The 24,579-nt window shown below is 49.3% G+C and overlaps 1 protein-coding gene across 1 annotated transcript in view; it reads left to right on the top strand.

Annotated features, from left to right (window-relative positions):
* MED13 (mediator complex subunit 13) overlaps nt 1-24,579 on the top strand; it is a 196,762-nt gene that overhangs the window by 165,593 nt on the left and 6,590 nt on the right. The window contains exons 24-28 of the mRNA XM_075336235.1: nt 7,466-7,608; nt 8,342-8,500; nt 15,920-16,096; nt 16,844-16,992; nt 17,082-17,255. Coding sequence (XP_075192350.1) covers nt 7,466-7,608; nt 8,342-8,500; nt 15,920-16,096; nt 16,844-16,992; nt 17,082-17,255 — 802 coding nt within the window. The remainder of the gene's footprint in view (nt 1-7,465; nt 7,609-8,341; nt 8,501-15,919; nt 16,097-16,843; nt 16,993-17,081; nt 17,256-24,579) is intronic.

Raw genomic sequence — 24,579 nt, forward strand, 5'->3', positions numbered from 1 at the left:
TGCTGCGCACTCCCAAACGTGCTCCATCCGCCATGCTGCGCACTCCCAAACGTGCTCCATCCGCCATGCTGCGCACTCCCAAACGTGCTCCATCCCCCATGCTGCACCAGCATCAGCCTCTCTGCCCGCAGCATCAGCCTCTCTCCTCCCAGCATCAGCCTCTCTACTCCCAGCATCAGCCTCTCTACTCCCAGCATCAGCCTCTCTCCTCCCAGCATCAGCCTCTCTCCTCCCAGCATCAGCCTCTCTCCTCCCAGCATCAGCCTCTCTCCTCCCAGCATCAGCCTCTCTCCTCCCAGCCTACCCCAGCCTCAGCCTCTCTTCTCTCAGCCTCCCCTTCCCAGCCTTCCCCAGGATCAGCCTCTCTCCTCCCAGCCTCCTCCAGCACGCCGTGCTCCTCTGCCGACACAGATCCGATCGCACGCACGCACACACACACACACACCCCCGATCGCATACACTCACACACACACCCGATCGCATACACTCACACACACACACACACTTGACGATATTGCACATACGCGCTCACACTCACAACATCCGGAGATACCACATGCTTCTAGCCATGTGATCCTCCGGCAGGTCCTGGAAGTTCACTGCACAGTATCGCCGCCGAGAAGCAAGCAATATCCCAGGATGTTGTGAGTGTGTGGATGCGATGTGAGGTGTGTGTGAGGTGTGTGTGAGGTGTGTGTGAGGTGTGGGTGAGAGTGAGTGTGATCTGATGTGTGTGTGTGTGTGTGTGTGTGTGTGTGTGTGTGTGTGTGTGTGTGTGCGCTTGTGTGTATGTTCCGCCGCTGCAGGACCTTGATGCGCTGGTAACTATGCTACCATGGTTACCAGCGTATCCCGTCCCCCGCTCGCACGGGAGCCCACACCAGCATACGGCGGCAACCCCAGCAATGCGAGGGTATGTGTCGGCTGGGTTGGCGGCGTACGCTGATGTGGGCTCCCGGGGGTACAGTACTCACCTGGGAGTTGTGGCTCCGTGTCTGTCGGTTCGGGGAATGCGTGCGGGGGGCGGGGCCAGAACGAGCGTGCATTGCGTGAGGGGGGCGGGGCGTGGGCAAGTTGCCTGGGCGAGCGGCCAATCAGTGCGGGGGGCAGGGCCATGACGAGCCCAGCGGCCAATCAGCTTTGTGTCACCGTAAGGACACAATTTTGGAGCAAGACAGACAGAATAAGGCAATTATATATATAGATTATATATGCAGTTTATCACAAAAGTGAGTACACCCCTCATTTTTGTAAATATTATATCTTTCTTCATCGTTCCTTATGGGAGACCCAGACCATGGGTGTATAGCTTCTACCTCCGGAGGACACACAAAGTACTACACTAAAAGTGTAGCTCCTCCCTCCGAGCATATACACCCCCTGGATGACAAATCTAACCAGTTCAATGCTTTGTGTTCAGGAGGTCACACACACATGCATTCTCATCTGATTTTTGATTTCAAAGATTTGGAAGAAAAGCGGGTCCAATCTGGACTCCCGGCATGTCCCTTCTCACCCCACTGTGTCAGCGGTGCTGTTAAGGTTGATTTTACAAGGCTGGAGCCTTCACATGCCGCGCTCCTTCACCATCCCCTGAGGCTCTGCCTTGAAGTGGGAGCCATCACGGTTCTCACTTCTTTGCAGGAGACCGGTCTCCATCCGCAGCCCTTTCAGGATCCTGCCGGACGGAGCGCTCACCCCCCAGGGACCTGGCCCTGCGTCTCATAAGCTAAGCATTGAGACGTTATTCAGGGGTCCCTTGTACATTTATTGTGGGGAGAGTGTGTTATTTCACTTTGCTGTGATTTCCGGCCGGTTCTCTGTTTTTTTCCGGAGAACCGCGCCGAGGGTGCCTGCTCGTCAGCCGCATGGGAAAATCTAGGCCCCGGCTTCAGATGCGGCCTAGTTTCGTTTTCAGTGCCCCTGCATGTCAGTCATGCAGGGGAACAGTGCGGCGCCGCCCACCGGCCGTTCAGCAGAGGGGAGGACACTCCTCTCTGAGGAGATGTTTCCCTCCCCTGTATATCCCCTTGGCCCTCCGGTTCCCGCTCTTGGACCTAACCCCGCCCCCCCTCTTCACTCCGGCGCCATTTTATCAGCGTTCACACACTGATCGGCGCTGGCTGCTGCAGCTACTGCATCTGTCTGGGGTCCAAGCTGTGGAACCGGAGGGCACACAAAAGCGGTCTGGTAAGCCACAACCTCTGGTTGTGGACTTTATTATACACTCTCTGGGGGTCATTCTGAAGGAGTGTATTCTTTACTGCAGAGCCTCCACCTCAGCAGCATGTCTCTCACTAGGAGCAAGGCTTTACTCTATATGCACTGCATGTCAGCTCATACTGCCTGAACCGAGCACCTATCCACATTGTGATGCCTGCTCTAACATGGTGGTGTCTCAGCCTGGAGCCTCCCCAGGGGTCCCTCCGGCTGCTCCAGCCCCGGTGGCTGAACCCCCGGCTTGGGTAGCATCGTTTTCTAAAGCTATCTCCCAGTCCTTTGCCGACTCCATGGTACAGCTGTCCCGGACTCTGCTGACCATGCATCAGCCCCCTTCTCAGGGTGCCTCTGCTGCTCCGACTCGCTCTGCAGAGCTCACAGAGGATTTTTTATCTGTTCCCGGACCCCGTCCTCCTAAACTGAGACGCAGGGACTCTTCTCCTTCCTCGTCCCACGGCTCTGATTCACGAGCTGAATTACAGGGCGAGGAGGATGCCTTTACTGTGGGCTCGGACGCTACGTCTATGTACCCCATTGATCTATCTGAGAGTGATGCGGATGTTAGTGACTTCATTGCGTCCATTAATTCCGTACTGGACCTCAATCCACCAGTGTCAGAGGAACAAGCTTCTCTGGTAGAAAAACACCAGTTTACATCACCTAAGAGAGCAAGGAGTATGTTTTTTAACCACTCCAGTTTTCAGGCCACTGTGACCAAGCCCGGGGCCTGTCCTGACAAACGCTTCCCAAAGCGTAGTTCTGATGACCGTTTTCCCTTTCCACCTGAGGTGGTCAAGGAGTGGGCTCATTCACCAAAGGTAGATCCTCCGGTGTCTAGAATCTCAGCCCGGACAGTTGTATCGGTGGCCGATGGCACCTCACTTAAGGATCCCACTGACCGCCAGGTTGACCTTCTGGCCAAATCTGTATATGAGGCGGCAGGGGCCTCGTTCTCCCCGTCTTTTGCAGCAGTGTGGGCTCTTAAGGCAGTCTCTGCTTCTCTGGCGGAGATACATTCCCTCGCCAGGGACTCTATGCCCGAAATGGTTGCCTTAACTTCCCAGGCTTCGGCTTTTTCATCCTATGCCATGTCTGCCATTCTGGAGGCTTCTCACCGCACGGCGGTGGCTTCCGCTAATTCCCTCGCGATCCGCAGGATCTTGTGGCTTCGAGAGTGGAAAGCAGACGCTTCTTCCAAGAAGTACCTTGCTGGGCTCCCCTTTGCTGGGTCCCGGCTGTTCGGTGATGAATTTATTAAGGAAGCTACTGGCGGGAAGAGTACTTCCTTGCCACAAACTAAAACCAGGAAACCTGTCCAGGGCAGGAACCAGTCGAGGTTTCGTTCCTTTTGTTCCTCTAACTGGTCATCCTCTAAGCCCTCAGCCTCGTCCACTAACTCAGCCAAGGATCGAAAACCCAGATGGCGCGCGAAGCCGCGTCCTCAGAAGAACGGAGGAGCTGCTGCCACTAAGGCAGCCTCCTCTTGACTATCTGGCCGAGCCAGCAACGTCATTGGTCGGTGGCAGGCTCTCCCACTTTGGCGACGTGTGGTTTCAACACGTCTCCGATCAGTGGGTGCGGGATATCATCTCCCACGGCTACAGGATAGAATTTTCTTCCAGCCCGCCAAACAGATTTTTTCTGTCCACTCCCCCCTGCTCCAAAGCCGCCGCCTTCTCTCAGGCCGTGGCATCCTTGCAGGCCAACGGAGTAATTGTTCCGGTTCCCGCCCGGGAACGGTTCAGAGGTTTCTACTCAAACCTCTTCCTAGTCCCCAAGAAGGACGGTTCCTTCCGGCCCATCCTGGATCTCAAGCTTCTCAACAAGCATGTTCAGGTGCGGCACTTTCGCATGGAATCTCTGCGATCGGTCATTGCCTCAATGACCCAAGGAGATTTTCTAGCATCCATCGACATCAGAGATGCCTATCTGCATGTGCCAATTGCAGTTTCACACCAGCGTTGGCTACGTTTTGCAATCGGAGAGGAACATTTCCAATTCGTGGCTCTCCCCTTCAGGTTAGCCACGGCCCCTCGTGTATTCACCAAGGTCATGGCAGCAGTGGTTGCGGTTCTGCACCTCCAGTGGTTGGCAGTGATTCCTTACCTGGACGACCTTCTAGTCGAGGCTTCGTCCAGTGCAGACTGTCAGCGGAGTGTCTCGCTCACTCTCGCCACGCTTGTTCAATTCGGGTGGCTTGTCAATCTGCCCAAGTCCACTCTGACCCCGACCCAGAAAGTTACGTACCTAGGGATGTAATTCGAGACTCTGCCGGCACTTGTGAAGCTGCCCTTAGTCAAACAGCAGTCCCTTCATCTGGCGGTGCGTTCTCTATTGAAGCCCCGCCGTCATTCCATCAGGCACCTCATGCAGGTGCTGGGTCAGATGGTGGGGTCAATGGAAGCGGTTCCCTTTGCCCAGTTCCATCTGCGTCCTCTGCAGCTGGACATTCTCCGCTTGTGGAACAAGCGGACCTCTTCCTTGCACAGGCTAGTGGCTCTGTCGCCACAGACCAGGAGCTCTCTTCAGTGGTGGCTTCGGCCCCTCTCTCTGTCTCAGGGACGCTCCTTCCTGTCTCCGTCCTGGATGATCCTCACCACGGACGCCAGTCTCTCCGGCTGGGGAGCAGTATTTCTCCACCACCGAGCACAGGGCACTTGGACTCCGTCCGAATCAGCCCTCTCGATCAATGTGCTGGAAATCAGAGCTGTGCTCCTAGCTCTCGTAGCCTTTCACCACCTGTTGGCGGGCAAGCACATTCGAGTCCAGTCGGACAACGCGACAGCAGTTGCCTACATCAATCACCAGGGCGGGACTCGCAGCCGCCTGGCGATGTTGGAGGTTCAACGCATCCTTCAGTGGACGGAGGACTCAAAGTCCACCATATCCGCAGTCCACATTCCAGGTGTAGAAAACTGGGAGGCAGATTATCTCAGCCGTCAAACCGTGGACAGCGGCGAGTGGGCCCTGCATCCGGCAGTGTTCCGGTCGATCTGCCGCAAGTGGGGCACTCCGGAAGTGGATCTAATGGCATCCCGGCACAACAACAAGGTCCCGGTTTACGTGGCTCGCTCCCACGATCCTCAGGCCTTGGCAGCGGACGCGCTGGTTCAGGATTGGTCCCAGTTCCGTCTGGCCTACGTGTTTCCCCCTCTAGCTCTCTTGCCCAGAGTCCTGCGCAAGATCAGAATGGAGGGCCGTCGGGTCATCCTCATTGCTCCAGACTGGCCCAGGCGAGCTTGGTACCCAGACCTGCTCCGTCTGTCCGGAGAGGTGCCGTGGCATCTCCCGGACCGCCCAGACCTTCTCTCTCAAGGTCCGTTTTTCCGCCAGAATTCTGCGGCTCTCAGATTGACGGCGTGGCTCTTGAGTCCTGGATCTTGACGGCTTCAGGCATTCCTTCCGAGGTCATCTCCATTATGACTCAGGCTCGGAAGTCTTCCTCGGCCAGGATTTACCACAGGACTTGGAGAATTTTCCTGTCCTGGTGTCGCTCTTCCGGCCATGCTCCTTGGCCGTTTTCCTTGCCGACCATCCTGTCCTTTCTACAGTCCGGTCTGCAGCTAGGACTATCCCTCAATTCCCTCAAGGGACAGGTCTCTGCTCTGTCAGTGTTGTTCCAGCGGCGTATCGCCCGACTGGCTCAGGTGCGCACCTTCATGCAGGGCGCATCTCACATCATTCCTCCTTACCGGCGACCTTTGGATCCCTGGGACCTTAATCTGGTCCTCACGGCCTTACAGAAAACCCCCCTTTGAGCCTCTTAGGGAGGTTTCTTTGTTTCGACTTTCACAGAAAGTGGTCTTTCTGGTGGCCATAACTTCTCTCAGGAGAGTCTCTGATTTGGCTGCGCTCTCTTCGGAGTCACCCTTTTTGGTTTTTCACCAAGACAAGGTGGTTCTCCATCCGACTCCGGACTTTCTCCCTAAGGTGGTGTCTCCTTTCCACCTTAACCAGGACATTTCATTGCCTTCCCTTTGTCCGGCCCCTGTGCATCGCTTTGAGAAAGCGTTGCATACTTTAGATCTGGTGCGGGCGCTCCGGATCTATGTGTCACGCACCGCCGCTCTCAGGCGGTGCACCTCTCTTCTTGTGCTAACCACAGGTCAGCGCAAGGGTCTCTCAGCTTCTAAACCGACTCTGGCTCGTTGGATTAGGTCGGCCATATCCGATGCCTACCAATGTTCTCAGGTGCCTCCCCCGCCGGGGATTAAGGCGCACTCGACCAGAGCTTTCGGTGCTTCTTGGGCTTTCAGGCACCAGGCTACGGCTCAGCAGGTTTGTCAGGCTGCCACTTGGTCTAGTCTGCACACCTTTTCGAAGCACTACCAAGTGCATGCTCATGCTTCGGCAGATGCGAGCTTGGGCAGACGCATCCTTCAGGCGGCTGTCGCCCATTTGTGAAGTTAGGTTTTGCCTACTTCTCAGTTTCTGTTTATTTCCCACCCATGGACTGCTTTGAGACGTCCCATGGTCTGGGTCTCCCATAAGGAACGATAAAGAAAAAGAGAATTTTGTTTACTTACCGTAAATTCTTTTTCTTATAGTTACGACATGGGAGACCCAGCACCCTCCCTGTTGCCTGTTGGCAGTTCTTGTTCCGTGTGTTTTCACCGGCTGTTGTTGTAGACAGAGGTTCCGGTTATTCCGGGTTTTACTCTATCTCTACTTATGGGTGGATGTCCTCCTTCAGCTTTTGCACTAAACTGGTTAGATTTGTCATCCAGGGGGTGTATATGCTCGGAGGGAGGAGCTACACTTTTAGTGTAGTACTTTGTGTGTCCTCCGGAGGCAGAAGCTATACACCCATGGTCTGGGTCTCCCATGTCGGAACTATAAGAAAAAGAATTTACGGTAAGTAAACAAAATTCTCTTTTTTAATGAGACAAGACTGAAATATGACATTTTGATACAATGTAAGGTACAACATATAGAGAAAAAAATACGGAGCAGAACAAAAAAATCAAATGTGGGTGCCACGTCCTCCTGAACAATGTCCACTTGTCCTAAGTAGATCAATAAATGAAAGGCAGTACTCCAAAAAAAAAAGTGGACTTGTGAATTAGCCACACCACTTTTTGAACCTTTTAGAGTACTACCTTCTATTTATTTCATATATAATATACTAGATATATATTATCTATGTCTCATTTGTGTGTCTGTATATTAGTGTATGTCTACACGTGTGTTCATGTATATATTTGTGCAAGAGAAAATGTTTAAGTTGTTTGGCTTTAACTTACAGAGCTCGGCGGAAAAAAGGTTCTGCTCGCCGCAGTGGTCTTCAGAAACTATGGGAATGGTGCCAAGGACTTGTACAGATGAGCTCCTTACCATGGAGAGTTGTCATTGGACGTCTGGGAAGAATAGGGCACGGAGAGCTTAAAGGCAAGTTCTGAAGAATTAATGAACCTGTGATAAATGTTACCGGACACTAATTGCTAGTGTTAATTAAAAAAAAAAATATATATATAGATATAGATTTTCATATATATATATATATATATATATATATATATATAATATATATATATATATATATATATATATATATATATATATATATTAAAGCGATAGAGAAATATATATTATATAAAATATAATATAATATATATATATATATATATATATATATATATATATTAAAGCGATAGAGAAATATATATTATATAAAATATAATATATATATATATATATATATATATATATATATATATAATATATATATAGTCTCAATTACTACATTGAGATGTTCTTTGACTCTGTTAAAGGACTCTGATTTGTTGTCAACCTGAGCTGTATTGGTCAATAACTCCGGTTTCTCACATGTGAAACTGAGCCCATTCTGGCATCAGATGACCCCATCCTATTGCAGGGTCCCCCTACCTGAGCTGACTAGACATATGTGAAGCAGTTCGCTCAGGAGATGCAGCAGTAGGGCCAGGTCTTCTGATGCCAGAGCAGTCTGTTTCATGTAGCCTTAAACAAAGAATAAAGCATCTCGCATGTACTAACAGATTTTGAGATTTGTGCTTCAAGCATTACAAATATATATGTACCATAATTGGGAGTAGATGGAAACTTCTCCATATGTGTAATTTTTTCCTATACATATTCTCAGATTGGAGTGGTCTGTTGAGTAGACGCAATTTGCAGTCGCTGAGTAAGAGATTGAAGGACACATGTCGAATGTGTGGCATATCGGCTGCCGACTCTCCCAGCATACTTAGTGCTTGTTTGGTGGCTATGGAGCCACAGGGTTCATTTGTGATCATGCCAGGTATGTAAGAATATAGAACCACAATATATGTTTTCCACAATATCTGTTTTGTGATTTCACTCATTCTGGAGCTATTGGGTTGATGCGTGTCGTCCGCCAAGGATTCCTCACTTACCCAAATTCCCTGTACTCAATGAAGCTGATCCATATCGAAACTATACTTTACTAACCTAATTGTCTAAAGGAAACTGGTCTTGATGCCCATGGCAAACAATAAGCCCCTTTCCTCTCCCAGGTGATGGTTACAGGTAGCGAGCAATCTGCCTAGGCTGGAGATTATCAGCTCTATTAATGAAAAATGAAGCTGTCCTGTTTGTAAAAGGGTAGATCTATACATAAAGGCTTCTAGCTCATTCATATGATTATGCTTTATGGACATGAGCACGCGTACCCATCATAGCCAGTGTGCAAGTGCACACATTCAAGTTTCCACATGTACCAATAGTGGAAAAATGGCAGCATTTGTTATTCTGCACTCAATTACGGACCAAGAAAAACCAAAGACAAAAATATGGACGTATACCCTGCTGTAACTGAATAAAAGTATAGTGCATATAAATAAACATAGGGTACTTAGTAAACACTGTTTTTGATTAAAAAAATCATAAAGCCATCCCACCGCGACAAGGTGTACCCAGTCGGGATAGTACCTACACTCTAATATTAAAACCTCACCATGGGTCTAAAATAGGCCTTAATATGAGTAAGGTCTGAGAGTGACTGGGTCCCAAAGCCATTCCACCTTGTCGTTGCTGGGATGGCTTTATGCTTTTTTTGATCAAGAACAGTGTTTACTAAGTACCCTATGTTTATATGCACTATGCTTTTAGTCAGTTACAGCAGGGTATACATCCATATTATTTGTCTTTGTCCTATGGCCAGTGTGAACATGAGCTGCATATATACCATCTCATACTCCAGCTTTTTGCTTTTTTGTTTCAATTACGTACCAGACTAGTGTACACAAGAAGGCAGCTCCTGCACACAGAGTTAGTTACGTCTGCAATGTGACTGGCTCGAGTGTGGGAATGGCTGTCTGGACCTGGCCGAAGTATGAAAATGGGAAGGAAATTCCCTTGGGATGCCCAGTATCTTGCACAGATGTGGGGCTCTGGCTTCATATACTGTGCACTATTAGTTAGGAGACATGCTAATAGCGGATTGGTGGGGATGTCCGTTCCTAAAGATGGGTCATCAATACAGTAATCCTGAACCGCCTTTTAAAGGTGTGTTCTCACAAGACTTTTCTTTGTCGCTCCATTGGGAGACCCAGACAATTGGGTGTATAGCTTCTGCCTCCGGAGGCCACACAAAGTATTACACTTAAAAGTGTAAACCCCTCCCCTCTGCCTATACACCCCCCCGTGCATCACGGGCTCCTCAGTTTTTATGCTTTGTGTTGAAGGAGGCACACATGCACGCAAGCTCCACAATTTAGTCAGCAGCAGCTGCTGACTATATCGGATGGAAGAAAAGAGGGCCCATAACAGGGCCCCCAGCATGCTCCCTTCTCACCCCACTCTGGTCGGCGGTGTTGTTAAGGTCGAGGTACCCATTGCGGGTACAAAGGCTGGAGCCACATGCTGTTTTCCTTCCCCATCCCTTAGGGGCTCTGGGTGAAGTGGGATCCTAACCGGTCACCATGCACTGGGACCGTGCTCCCTCCGCAGCCCCTGGGGGAATCTGCTGGACAGGAGACCGGGTATCGTCAGGGACAGGCCCTGCTCCTCTGAGGTACTCTGTGTCCCCTTGGGGACGGCGCATAGAGCGCCTGTGTAATGGACGCTGCAGCAGCTGCTGGGTGTGTTTGTGCGCCGGGACTACCGCGCCGACCGCGCTTGTTTGCCGGCCGCGCTTATAACTTTAGTCCCCGGCTTTTGCGGCCTAGTACCGCATACTCCCGCCCCCGGGCCTGCCAGTCAGGGGTAAGGGCGGGACGCTGCACTGGACGTCAGCGCTGAGGGCTGGAGCATACTTAGTATCCTCCTCCCCCCTCACTGAGCACCGTGGGGCACCAGATTCCCGCACTTTCTGAGGCATGCCCACGGCTCCCTCCTCCTCTCAGAACGCTGGCAGCCATTCCTATCAGCACTTCTGACGCTGGAGAACTTCAGAGGGGAGACAACACCGAGCTCCACAGCTCTGGGAGGCCCAGGCAGGGAATCTGGTGGTCACACAACCGCTGAGGGCGGTCGGTAAGCCGCACCTGTTGCTAGGTGCTGGCCCCCCTGGGTGCCGAAGTGTATATTTATATGCTTATATTGTATACATTTACTCTGTACGGCCGCTCTATTTGCTTTTGGCTATATACCCTCTCTGATTGCTCTGAGGAGACAACAGCATGTCGTCCGCAAAAAGCAAGGGTGCCAAGGCACAGGCTTACTTTGCAACCTGTACCTCATGTGCGGCTATGCTACCTGCAGGTTCCACCTACCCTCATTGTGTGCAATGCTCGGCCCCTGTGACACTCACTCAGCCGGAGCCTCAGCCACTGGTGGGACCCTCGGCCCAGGTGGAACCACCTGCTGCCACTGTCCAGGTGACAGGGACGGAGTTTGCAGTATTCGCTGACAAACTTTCTGAGTCTATGGATAGATGGTCTGCTAAGATACTAGAAGCTTTGCAGTCCAGACCGGTAACACAGGTCCCGGGCACTGTTGAATCATTGCTCTCAGCCCCCCCTCGTTCGGCGCAGCAAAGTGCTCCTGGGGCGACTCATAGGTCCCACGGTGAGGACTCCGACACGGACCGCAGTCACAGACCGACTAAGCGGGCTCGCTGGGAGCTTCCCTCGACTTCATCACACTGTTCAGGGTCTCAGCATGAGGACTCTCTGGAGGATGAAGCGGAGGTGGCAGATCAGGGCTCTGATCCTGACGCCGCTCTCAACCTGGATACACCTGAGGGGGACGCCATAGTAAACGACCTTATAGCGTCCATCAATGACGTAGTCAAGGGTTGGGCTCAGTGTCCCAAGGTGGATCCTCCAGTCTCTAGACTGGCAGCTAGATCCATAGTTGCAGTGGCAGATGGTGCATCACTCAAGGATGCCACTGACAGGCAGATAGAGCTCCTGATGAAATCCATCTATGAAGCTATCGGCGCGTCCTTTGCTCCGGCATTCGCAGCCGTATGGGCACTCCAAGCTATCTCAGCTTGTCAGTCTGAGATTAATGCAGTCACACGTGCCTCTACTCCGCAGGTTGTGTCCTTAACCTCTCAGGCGTCGGCGTTTGCGTCCTACGCCATGAATGCTGTCCTGGACTCTGCGAGCCGTACGGCGGTAGCATCCGCCAATTCAGTGGCAGTCCGCAGGGCCATGTGGCTACGTGAATGGAAGGCAGACTCTGCTTCCAAAAAGTTCTTAACCGGTTTGCCATTTTCTGGCGACCGCCTGTTTGGCGAGCAATTGGATGAAATCATTAAACAATCCAAGGGAAAGGACTCGTCCTTACCCCAGTCCAAACCAAACAGACCTCAACAACGGAAGGTACAATCGAGGTTTCGGTCCTTTCGGCCCTCAGCCAGGTCTCAATTCTCCTCGTCCAACAGGCCACAGAAGGGTCAGAGGAACTCTGATTCATGGCGGTCTAAGTCACGTCCTAAAAAGACCGCCGGAGGAACCGCTCCCAAAGTGGCCTCCTCATGACTTTCGGCCTCCCCAAACCGCATCCTCGGTCGGTGGCAGGCTCTCCCGCTTTTGCGACGCCTGGTTGCCACATGTCCAAGACCGATGGGTGAGAGACATTCTGTCTCACGGTTACAGGATAGAGTTCAGCTCTCGTCCTCCGACTCGTTTCTTCAGAACATCTCCGCCCCCCGAGCGAGCCGATGCTCTTCTTCAGGCGGTGAACACTCTGAAGGCAGAAGGAGTGGTTATCCCTGTTCCCCCTTCAGCAATGGGGTCACGGTTTTTACTCCAACTTGTTTGTGGTGCCAAAAAAAGGACGGATCTTTCCGTTCCGTTCTGGACCTCAAACTGCTCAACAGACACGTGAAAACCAGGCGGTTCCGGATGGAATCCCTCCGCTCCGTCATCGCCTCGATGTCCCAAGGAGACTTCCTAGCATCAATCGACATCAGGGATGCTTATCTCCACGTGCCGATTGCACCAGAGCATCAGCGCTTCCTGCGTTTCGCTATCGGGGACGAACACCTTCAGTTCGTGGCACTGCCTTTCGGCCTGGCGACAGCCCCACGGGTCTTCACCAAGGTCATGGCAACAGTGGTAGCAGTCCTACACTCTCAGGGACACTCGGTGATCCCTTACTTAGACGATCTTCTTGTCAAGGCCCCCTCTCGGGTGGCATGCCAACACAGCCTGAACATTGCTCTGGAGACTCTCCAGAGATTCGGGTGGATCATCAATTTCCCAAAGTCAAAATTGACACCGACCCAATCGCTGACATATCTCGGGATGGAGTTTCATACTCTCTCAGCGATAGTGAAACGTCCGCTGGACAAACAGTGCTCACTACGGACAGGGGTGCAATCTCTCCTTCGAGCCCAGTCGCACCCCTTGAGGCGCCTCATGCACTTCCTAGGGAAGATGGTGGCAGCAATGGAGGCAGTTCCATTTGCGCAGTTTCATCTGCGTCCACTTCAATGGGACATTCTCCGCAAATGGGACAGGAAGTCGACGTCCCTCGACAGGAACGTCTCCCTTTCTCGGGCAGCCAAGGCCTCCCTTCAGTGGTGGCTTCTTCCCACTTCTTTGTCGAAGGGGAAATCATTCCTGCCCCCATCCTGGGCTGTAGTCACGACGGACGCGAGTCTGTCAGGGTGGGGAGCGGTCTTCCTCCACCACAGGGCTCAGGGTACCTGGACTCAGCCAGAGTCCTCCCTTCAGATCAATGTTCTGGAGATAAGGGCAGTGTATCTAGCCCTAAAGGCGTTCCAGCCGTGGCTGGAAGGCAGGCAGATCCGAATTCAGTCGGACAACGCCACGGCGGTGGCATACATCAACCACCAAGGCGGCACACGCAGTCGGCAAGCCTTCCAGGAAGTTCGGCGGATTCTGCTGTGGGTGGAAGCCACAGCCTCCACCATCTCCGCAGTTCACATCCCGGGCGTAGAAAACTGGGAAGCAGACTTTCTCAGTCGCCAGGGCATGGACGCAGGGGAATGGTCTCTTCACCCGGACGTGTTTCAAGAGATCTGTTGCCGCTGGGGGAAGCCGGACGTCGACCTAATGGCGTCCCGGCACAACAACAAGGTCCCGGCATTCATGGCACGGTCTCAAGATCACAGAGCTCTGGCGGCAGACGCATTAGTTCAGGATTGGTCGCAGTTTCGACTGCCTTATGTATTTCCTCCTCTGGCACTGCTGCCCAGAGTGTTACGCAAGATCAGGTCCGACTGCCACCGCGCCATCCTCATCGCCCCAGACTGGCCGAGGAGGTCGTGGTACCCGGATCTGTGGCATCTCACGGTGGGTCAACCGTGGGCACTACCAGAGCGACCAGACTTGCTGTCTCAAGGGCCATTTTTCCATCTGAATTCTGCGGCCCTCAACCTGACTGTGTGGCCATTGAGTCCTGGATCCTAGCGTCTTCAGGGTTATCTCAAGAGGTCATTGCCACTATGAGACAGGCCAGGAAACCAACGTCCGCCAAGATCTACCACAGGACGTGGAGGATCTTCTTATCCTGGTGCTCTGATCAGGGTTTTACTCCCTGGCCATTTGCCTTGCCCACTTTTCTGTCCTTCCTTCAATCTGGAATGGAAAAGGGTTTGTCTCTCGGCTCTCTTAAGGGACAAGTCTCGGCGAGCTCTGTGTTTTTTCAAAAGCGTCTAGCCAGGCTCCCGCAGGTACGCACGTTCCTGCAGGGGGTTTGCCACCTAGTCCCTCCTTACAAGCGTCCGCTAGAACCCTGGGATCTGAACAGGGTGCTAACGGCTCTTCAGAAACCACCTTTCGAGCCAATGAGAGATATTTCTCTTTCACGCCTCTCGCAGAAGGTGGTCTTCCTAGTGGCAGTCACATCACTTCGGAGAGTGTCTGAGCTAGCTGCACTGTCATGCAAAGCCCCCTTCCTGGTGTTTCACCAGGACAAGGTGGTTCTGCGTCCGGTTCCGGATTTTCTCCCTAAGGTGGTATCCCCTTTTCATCTCAATCAGGATATCTCCTTACCTTCTTTTTGCCCTCATCCAGTTCACCAATGTGAAAAGGATTTGCACTTGTTAGATCTTGTGAGAGCACTCAGACTCTACATTTCTCGTACGGCGCCCCTGCGCCGCTCGGATGCGCTCTTTGTCCTTGTCGCTGGCCAGCGTAAAGGGTCGCAGGCTTCCAAGTCAACCTTGGCTCGGTGGATCAAGGAACCAATTCTTGAAGCCTACCGTTCTTCTGGGCTTCCGGTTCCTTCAGGGCTGAAAGCCCATTCTACCAGAGCCGTGGGTGCGTCCTGGGCATTGCGGCACCAGGCTACGGCTCAGCAGGTGTGTCAGGCGGCTACCTGGTCGAGTCTGCACACTTTCACGAAACACTATCAGGTGCATACCTACGCTTCGGCAGATGCCAGCCTAGGTAGGCGAGTCCTTCAGGCGGCGGTTGCCCACCTGTAGGAAGGGGCCGTGTTACGGCTCTATTACCGAGGTATTCTTTTACCCACCCAGGGACTGCTTTTGGACGTCCCAATTGTCTGGGTCTCCCAATGGAGCGACAAAGAAGAAGGGAATTTTGTTTACTTACCGTAAATTCCTTTTCTTCTAGCTCCTATTGGGAGACCCAGCACCCCCCCCTGTTTCCTTCGGGCTGTTTGTTCTTTTTTGTACACATGTTGTTCATGTTGAATTGTTCCTTTGGTTCATGGTTTTCAGTTCTCCGAACATCCTTCGGATTGAATTTACCTTAGACCAATTTATAAGTTTCCTCCTTCCTGCTTTTGCACCAAAACTGAGGAGCCCGTGATGCACGGGGGGGTGTATAGGCAGAGGGGAGGGGTTTAAACTTTTAAGTGTAATACGTTGTGTGGCCTCCGGAGGCAGAAGCTATACACCCAATTGTCTGGGTCTCCCAATAGGAGCTAGAAGAAAAGGAATTTACGGTAAGTAAACAAAATGCCCTTCTTTTTCATTATTTACAGTTCTTCCTCACTGCTGGCTTGAGTTGAGCGACACGGTTGCACGTTACTGCTGCTGCCGCATCCAATGTTGGATGGGGGAGGGGATGTCTTAAAGATTCCTTTTAAGATCTCACCATTCTAACACCAATAATGTCAAAAACTATACATGAGCATTGAGAATCTTGTGAAACTGTCAGTATTTTGCAGCATACCATGATGTATGGTTCTGTTCACACTGGGGTTCATGCGATCGCCAATCACTAAATACCAGTTGGAGCTTACTTGTCTGCAATCTTTTTTTTTTTTCCCCACTTTTTACATGGTATATAATATTTCTCACTTTTTTTTCCAGATTCTGTGTCAACTGGTTCAGTTTTTGGACGTAGCACTACATTAACCATGCAAACCTCACAACTAAACACACCGCAGGACACGTCCTGCACCCACATTCTGGTTTTTCCTACATCAGCGTTTGTGCAAGTGGCAACTGTAAATAACACCAATGAGAATATTTTCAGTACAAATAATGGTAAGTATTTTGGATTCAGGCACCTCCCTGCTCACCAGACACTTGTGGACATGTGTAAGCCACATATGGAAAGTTCCTATTAATCAGGATGCCTGTTTCTTCTACCACTCATATCAGATATTCAGAGGGCACAGTGTACCCCTAGTTCTCCAGCTTTTCCTTGGAGTCCTGAGTTAGCAGGAGGCAGTCTTTATAATGGCCATGCCTGTTGTTTTAACTCTTTTAAAAACATTTTTTCAGATGCCCTTATCTTCAAATGCATCTTATAAATAAAAGGGCTAATTCATGAAGACTGGAGTTGGTCACGTCAAGTATTCATGACCGGAATCGCTGGAGTACAATACGTTTAATTCATTAAGAGGCACGCGCAACTTAATAAATGTTGGCGTATCTGTTAACCTGTGTGTGATGCCGCCGGTAATGTACTTTTGCCAGAGACTAGTACATTTTTGGAGGAAGTTACGGTGGTTAACTTATTAGGAATTTGACGAGCGGCCATAGCACATCCATATTGGTGTAGCTGGCTGGGACTGGCGTGTAAACACCAAATGTCGCAGTCTCTTTGCACAAAAATATTGGGACTTAAGGTGTTGATGCCAGAACTCTGTAAGAAAAAACTTTTATGAGTCACTCCCCAAGTCTTTCCATACCTGGCTTTACAAAGTGCTGAGATTTTGTTACCTTTGTTTATTGTAAACTGGTCAAGGCTCATTTTTTGTTTTCTTCCTCTCTCTCTCACTATGGTAGATGGATCAGATGGCATGGGGATTTTTGATGTGCTTGATCCACCCGAAGACTTGGATCCGGATCTTATAAACATTTTTCCTGCATCTCCCAGTGGATCCCCAGGCCATTCCCCTGGATCTCATTACCCCCATGGAGGTGATGTCGGCAAGGTGAATAATCATTTACACTGTTGTAATGCAATATTGTGTGTGTGGGTGTGTGTGTATATATAAAATTACTTTTTATTTTTTCTTCCCAGGGTCAAGGAACTGATCGACTACTGTCTACGGAATCTCATGATGAAGTGACCAACATTTTACAACAACCCTTGGCACTAGGTTACTTTGTTTCAACTGCCAAAGCTGGTCCATTGCCTGACTGGTTTTGGTCAGCATGTCCTCAAGCACAAAATCAGTGCCCACTGTTTCTTAAGGTAAATGACTGTCAAATTTGGTCATATTTTACATCTGCTTCCCATTAAGGGAGTTGTCAAGGCTATATACAAAAGTTTGCAATCGGACTGCTGAATGATGACAGCGTGCGTACCACTGGTATTCCCAGTGTTGGCAGGCAATTTGCATACTTCCGGTCACATGCAGATTAGACGTGTACACTCCCTGACAGACGTTCTGTCGCTTATCCATGTTGTGTAAATAAAAGCTTATAACCTGACTTTAAATTCATTCATTGGTTTTATAAATTACTCTTTTGAAAGCTGAAACCCTCCCAAATTTGGTTTAGGTTATGAATATAAGGTTGATGCAAAGCTAAAATATTAATCATTTAATGAACATAGAAAGGTCAGATTTTGGCAAGACGAAGGTTTTGTCGCCCACAGAAAGTATGCATAACATTGGTGAATGCAGTTGTGGTGCTATTAGAGCCATATTTAATAATTTGTGTGACTTCCATGAGCTTGAAGGACTGCATCCAAACGGTTCAACAATGATGCATACAATTTATTGATGAAGTCATCAGGAATAGCAAAGAATGCAGTCTTACATGCCTCCCAAAGTTCATCTAGATTCTTTGGTTTTGTCTTCCAAGCGTCCTCTTTCATCCTACCCCAAACATGCTCAATGATGTTCATGTCTGGTGACTGGGCTGGCCAGTCCTTGAGCACCTTGATCTTCTTTGCCAGAAGGAACTTTCTTGTAGAGATGGATGCATGAGATGGAGCACCATCCTGCTGCAGAATTTGACCCCTTTTATGATTGGGAATGTAAGAGGTAGCTAATACTTTTTGATATTTTAGGACATTGATATTGCCTTCCACCTTGCAAATATTTCGCACCTGATTGTAACCCCAGACCATGATCTTTCCACCACCAAACCTAACTGTTTTCTGGGTGTATTTTGGATCCATACGGACTCCAGTAGGTCTCCTGCAGTATTTGCGGCAGCTGTGGTGTAATTCAGCTGAAGAATCATCAGAGAAATCCACCTTCTGCCACTTTTCCAGCATTCATCTGTTTAGCAGGCTGTGGACTTGGCAAATGCCACACGGTATTTTAATTGCCTTTTGTTTAGTGCTGGCTTCTGGGCACTGATTCGATCATAGAGGCCATTTCGAGACCGAATCCTACAAACTGTTCTAGTTGACAACAGGGACTTAAAGTGACCAGGCTTGTTGGAGCTAGGCTGCAGTAGAAGAGGGGCTGGCTTTGGATTTTCTAACCAACAAACGTTCCTCCTGAGCAGTTGTCTTGCGGGGTCTGCCGGACCTGGGCTTGGCAAAAACATCTCCAGTTTCTTCAAATCTTTTTTTTTTTTTAATTCTTTGTACTTGACGCTGAGACGCTGAGACACATTAAAGGTGCCAGCCACCTCTGCAGTGGATCTGTTCTTCAGCCTCTTGATAATCAAGGCTTTGGTTGCAGGGTGGATTTTTGGCATGTTGTCAGAGGTCAAGTTGCAGTTCAACTGAAGGTCTGGGGTGCTGGGTTTCTTTTTATACACACCCACTAATTAACCAATCATTTAGTGAGCACAGGTGAGGATGTAAACTAGGATTGGGTGCATTATATGACAAGGCGACAAAACTTTAGTCTTGCCAAAATCTGACCTTTGTGTGTTCATTAAATGATTAAATATTTCAGCTTTGCAGCAACTTTATTTTCATAACCTAAACCAAATTTGGGAGGGTTTCAACTTTCAAAAGAGTAATTTATAAAACCAATGGATGAATTTAAAGTCAGGTTATAAGCTTTTATTTACATAACATGGGTAAGCGACAGAACTTCTTTCAGGGAGTGTACAGCTTCCCTCAATAGAAATGAATTTGGAGAAGTTAGGTGAGTTTAGTTGACTATATTAGTATGCAACTTTTAATAAGAACCAAATAAAAGAGCTAAAAGCTCAAGGATATATAAAACCGTGAAGCGATGATATAACTCATGCTCTACAAAAGGGCATCCGATATAGCCCAAGTCAAACCCTCATAAATAGGTCCTAATCACAGTGGTATCATATACACCTGGTCAGAAACCAGGAAGACCCCGGTAGGTACCTAGAGGATATTATGACACAATTGAACCATAATCACCCCCACTACCCCTTACTATAGTACTCCAACTTAGAGGAAAGAAGGAGGGGGGGGGGGTAAAGGTGTGTTACAAATGCTGGCAAAATACTGGCAGTACAGATCAGATAGACATGGCGTAGTTAGATCCCATATCAGAGGGAACCAAATGCTGATCACACAATACTAGCAGTACAGATCAGATTAACATGGCATAATTAGATCCCATAACAAAGGAAACCAAATGCTGATCATACACAAGGATCAGAGTATAAAACGTAATGCGTCCAAAGATGGAACAATCTTACCCCGTCCTGTGGAAAAAAGGGCGACTAGAAGTATATCATGGCTCGTGGGGAAGCTGTCAGCCAGCTATTTTAGATCCCTTAGAAATGCCATGAAGACATCACCTCCATAATGTTGAGAAACACTCACTCCCAACGCGTTTCATGGGGCACAATCATCAGGGGAGTTCAGGTGAAAGATTACTGGGTACTGTCCATTCACTTATCCTGCAGTATTGTCATGCCCAGTGTCACTGTAAACAGAAGATCAAAGGTGGAGAAAGCCCAAATCAGCATATTGATTAGGCCCATCATAATGTCCCTTATGCGAGTCACTCACCACATGTCCAGGTACAGATTCAAAAGGTGCCGCGCCGGGCGTCCGGAAACCGGCTCCCATTTATATACCGGCGCATGCGCAGAAGCACCATAAAGTCCGATGACGTATCCTCCCAGAATACATCGCGGCCGGAAGTATCGCGTCATCGGATGCCGCGTCGCCATAGAGACAGCACAGCCTCCTCCAGTGACATCACATCCTGGGGAGCCGCCCACGCCGGTTAAACAAAGACCCTGAGCGCGTTACCATCGCAACCTGGACGCGCTCGGGTTTAAACGGCGGAGCGGAGTACAAAAATCACCAAGCCAACTCATGGTGGGTATGCACAGGTAAAAATGGCAGTATAATAAACTATGATCCGGTACAAGACGCTAACCTATGTAAGGCCCATGATAAAAACGAGCATACATCAAAGGTACATAGTCCAAGCATATAAGCTAAGATGGTTCAACCTATGTAAGGGAGAGAGGTATATTTCCTAGTGAAGCCAGGGATATAAGAGCATTAACCCACAGACTATCATATGGTTATCATTAATACCCCCTTTAAAATGAAAGGCAAAAAGGTCACAAAACATAACACCATGTTTGTAACCGTTGTTGCAGGGACTAGCCCTATTTGTTAAATCCCCAATAAACATGGAGATAACAAAAAGGGGGGGGGGGGGGAAAGGGGGGGTATATATATAGCGCATGAGGACAGGCCAGCATGTCACCAGCAAAATGAATCAGAGACTCCCAAAGCACATCAGTGGTAGGGAGGGATAAAAAACACCCAGTGATAAGAAAAACTAAAGTACACACTGAGCAAATACCCTCCAATAATCACTGGCCCTACCTAACATGTGGGGGTCGGCACCCTAAATAACCCACGTATGTGGTGCCCCCACTCGGCCGACGTATATCCCTCCTATACTCACCCCTACCTCTAAGGTGCTCCTACAGAAAGGGTGCAAAGGACAGGGACTCATTCAAGCCAAGTGGTGTCATGGTATTCAGGCTATAGATCCAATAACACTCCTTCTGGAGTATTATTCGGTCCCAGTTACCCCCTCTGGGTGGTGGACGAATGAGATCGATTCCCATGATTTTGAGGCATTCAAGGTTGCCGTTATGAAAGTTGTTAATGTGCCGAGCGACCGGGGTATCATTCTTCTTCAGGATGTCATTTTTGTGTTCTCCCACTCGTCGTCGGAGTTCTCTGATGGTTTTGCCAATATAGATTTTACCACACACGCACTTCATCCTATAAACGACTCCCTTTGATTTGCAGGTAATCAATGATCTTATAAAGAAGGTCTTACTGCTGTTGTAGTTGGTAAAATCCTTGCCTTCCTCAATAAACCTACAATTCACACAGTCGTGGCATTTAAAGCAACCCTTCACCATGCTAGTTGTCAACACTGGCCCATCCTCATTGAAATGGCTATGAACCAGTCTATCACCAAGAGATCTTGCCTTCCTGTAGGTGATAGAGGGATAGGTCAAAAGATGTCTCTCAATCAAGGGGTCCATTTGTAACACATGCCAGTGTTTTGAAAGGGTTCCCCTCAAGTCCATCGCCCCATTGTTATAGGTTGTGATGAATCTAAGCATTTCGTTCGATTCATCTTTCTTCATATTGGGGTTCAGTAACCTGGTGCGATCCATACTCCGCACGGAGTTGTACGCCCCATGGATAATACCCTCAGGATAGCCTCTTTCCCTTAGGCGTCCCATCAAATCAAGGGCCTGTTCTTCAAAACCCGCTTCCTCTGAGCAATTACGTCTCATTCTCATAAATTGCCCTTTTGGAATTCCCTTCTTTAGGGGGGCAGGGTGAGCACTTTCCCACTTTAGTAGGGAATTGGATGATGTTGCCTTCCTGAAGGCGGTAGTAACCAGGCAGCCGTTAGGTCCCCTCTCCACTAGCACGTCAAGGAAGGCCAATTTGTCCCCACCAATCTCGCTAGTAAATGTGAGGCCAATGTCATTATCATTCAGTTTGGTCATAAATTGGTGAAAACCCTCGGGCCGGCCCTTCCAGACAACGAAGACGTCGTCAATGTATCTTAGCCAAAGAACGACGTCCTCGGTGTCCAGAAGGCCACCGAAGACCACCGTCTCCTCCCACCAGCCCAGGAGGAGGTTCGCGTACGATGGGGCACAGCAACTCCCCATCGCGGTCCCCCTGAGCTGGTGAAAGAATCTCCCACCAAAAGTAAAGGCATTTCTCGTCAGGCAGAATTCCAAAGCCTTTACCACAAAATCATTATGTTGATGGAACTGGTTTCCTCTTGATCCCAAAAAGTATTTTACTGCCTCCAATCCCGCTGAATGTGGGATGGATGAGTATAAGGCCTCCACATCAATAGAACATAACAGCATCCCTTCCTCCAGAAAGACATCTTCTATCCTGCGGAGAAAGTCGGTGGTATCTTTCAGGTAGGAATTCAGGGACAGTACAAAGGGACGCAAAATATGGTCCACATAGACACTCAGCTTTTCTGTTACACCACCTATACCTGAAACAATGGGGCGACCCTTTAAGGGATTAACACCCTTATGAACTATAGGTAAAATATAAAAGGTCGCCACCACTGGAAAGGCAGGTAACAGATAATCAAAATCATTGTTGTCAATGATCCTAGACTCCAAAGCTTCCCGCAGTATGATTTTTAGTTCTTCCCTATACCCCGGGATCGGGTTCGAGTCTAGTTTGGCATAACACAAATCGTCGCCAAGGATATTCAAACAGATCTTTTTGTAATCCATGGAGTCCAGTACCACTACGTTACCCCCTTTATCAGAGGGTTTTATAGTGATACTGGAATCCCTCTCTAGTTTTTTCAAGCTGAGCATCTCTACCTTTGTCAGGTTGTACTGACCTCTACGTCTGCCTATGCCACTCCTGATGTCCTCAGTGACCAGATTGACAAAGACGTCAATTACATCAATCTCGGTCGTGGCCGGAGGCATCCTTACACTCTTGTTTTTTAGAGTAGTAAAAGGGCCTTCACCAAGATCGTTTGGATTAATGTCACCAAGATGGAAAAGCAATCTCACATCCTGGAGAAGCTCACCTGGGATACCCAACTCAGCTGAAGTTTTATCCGTTTGCCTACCAAAGAACTTCTTCCATTTGAGACGTCTCGCAAAGAGAGGGTGTTAATCCGATTCCTTAAAGGGTCGCCCCATTGTTTCAGGTATAGGTGGTGTAACAGAAAAGCTGAGTGTCTATGTGGACCATATTTTGCGTCCCTTTGTACTGTCCCTGAATTCCTACCTGAAAGATACCACCGACTTTCTCCGCAGGATAGAAGATGTCTTTCTGGAGGAAGGGATGCTGTTATGTTCTATTGATGTGGAGGCCTTATACTCATCCATCCCACATTCAGCGGGATTGGAGGCAGTAAAATACTTTTTGGGATCAAGAGGAAACCAGTTCCATCAACATAATGATTTTGTGGTAAAGGCTTTGGAATTCTGCCTGACGAGAAATGCCTTTACTTTTGGTGGGAGATTCTTTCACCAGCTCAGGGGGACCGCGATGGGGAGTTGCTGTGCCCCATCGTACGCGAACCTCCTCCTGGGCTGGTGGGAGGAGACGGTGGTCTTCGGTGGCCTTCTGGACACCGAGGACGTCGTTCTTTGGCTAAGATACATTGACGACGTCTTCGTTGTCTGGAAGGGCCGGCCCGAGGGTTTTCACCAATTTATGACCAAACTGAATGATAATGACATTGGCCTCACATTTACTAGCGAGATTGGTGGGGACAAATTGGCCTTCCTTGACGTGCTAGTGGAGAGGGGACCTAACGGCTGCCTGGTTACTACCACCTTCAGGAAGGCAACATCATCCAATTCCCTACTAAAGTGGGAAAGTGCTCACCCTGCCCCCCTAAAGAAGGGAATTCCAAAAGGGCAATTTATGAGAATGAGACGTAATTGCTCAGAGGAAGCGGGTTTTGAAGAACAGGCCCTTGATTTGATGGGACGCCTAAGGGAAAGAGGCTATCCTGAGGGTATTATCCATGGGGCGTACAACTCCGTGCGGAGTATGGATCGCACCAGGTTACTGAACCCCAATATGAAGAAAGATGAATCGAACGAAATGCTTAGATTCATCACAACCTATAACAATGGGGCGATGGACTTGAGGGGAACCCTTTCAAAACACTGGCATGTGTTACAAATGGACCCCTTGATTGAGAGACATCTTTTGACCTATCCCTCTATCACCTACAGGAAGGCAAGATCTCTTGGTGATAGACTGGTTCATAGCCATTTCAATGAGGATGGGCCAGTGTTGACAACTAGCATGGTGAAGGGTTGCTTTAAATGCCACGACTGTGTGAATTGTAGGTTTATTGAGGAAGGCAAGGATTTTACCAACTACAACAGCAGTAAGACCTTCTTTATAAGATCATTGATTACCTGCAAATCAAAGGGAGTCGTTTATAGGATGAAGTGCGTGTGTGGTAAAATCTATATTGGCAAAACCATCAGAGAACTCCGACGACGAGTGGGAGAACACAAAAATGACATCCTGAAGAAGAATGATACCCCGGTCGCTCGGCACATTAACAACTTTCATAACGGCAACCTTGAATGCCTCAAAATCATGGGAATCG

Source organism: Anomaloglossus baeobatrachus, chromosome 2 (assembly GCF_048569485.1).
Source record: "Anomaloglossus baeobatrachus isolate aAnoBae1 chromosome 2, aAnoBae1.hap1, whole genome shotgun sequence".
Taxonomy (NCBI): domain Eukaryota; kingdom Metazoa; phylum Chordata; class Amphibia; order Anura; family Aromobatidae; genus Anomaloglossus; species Anomaloglossus baeobatrachus.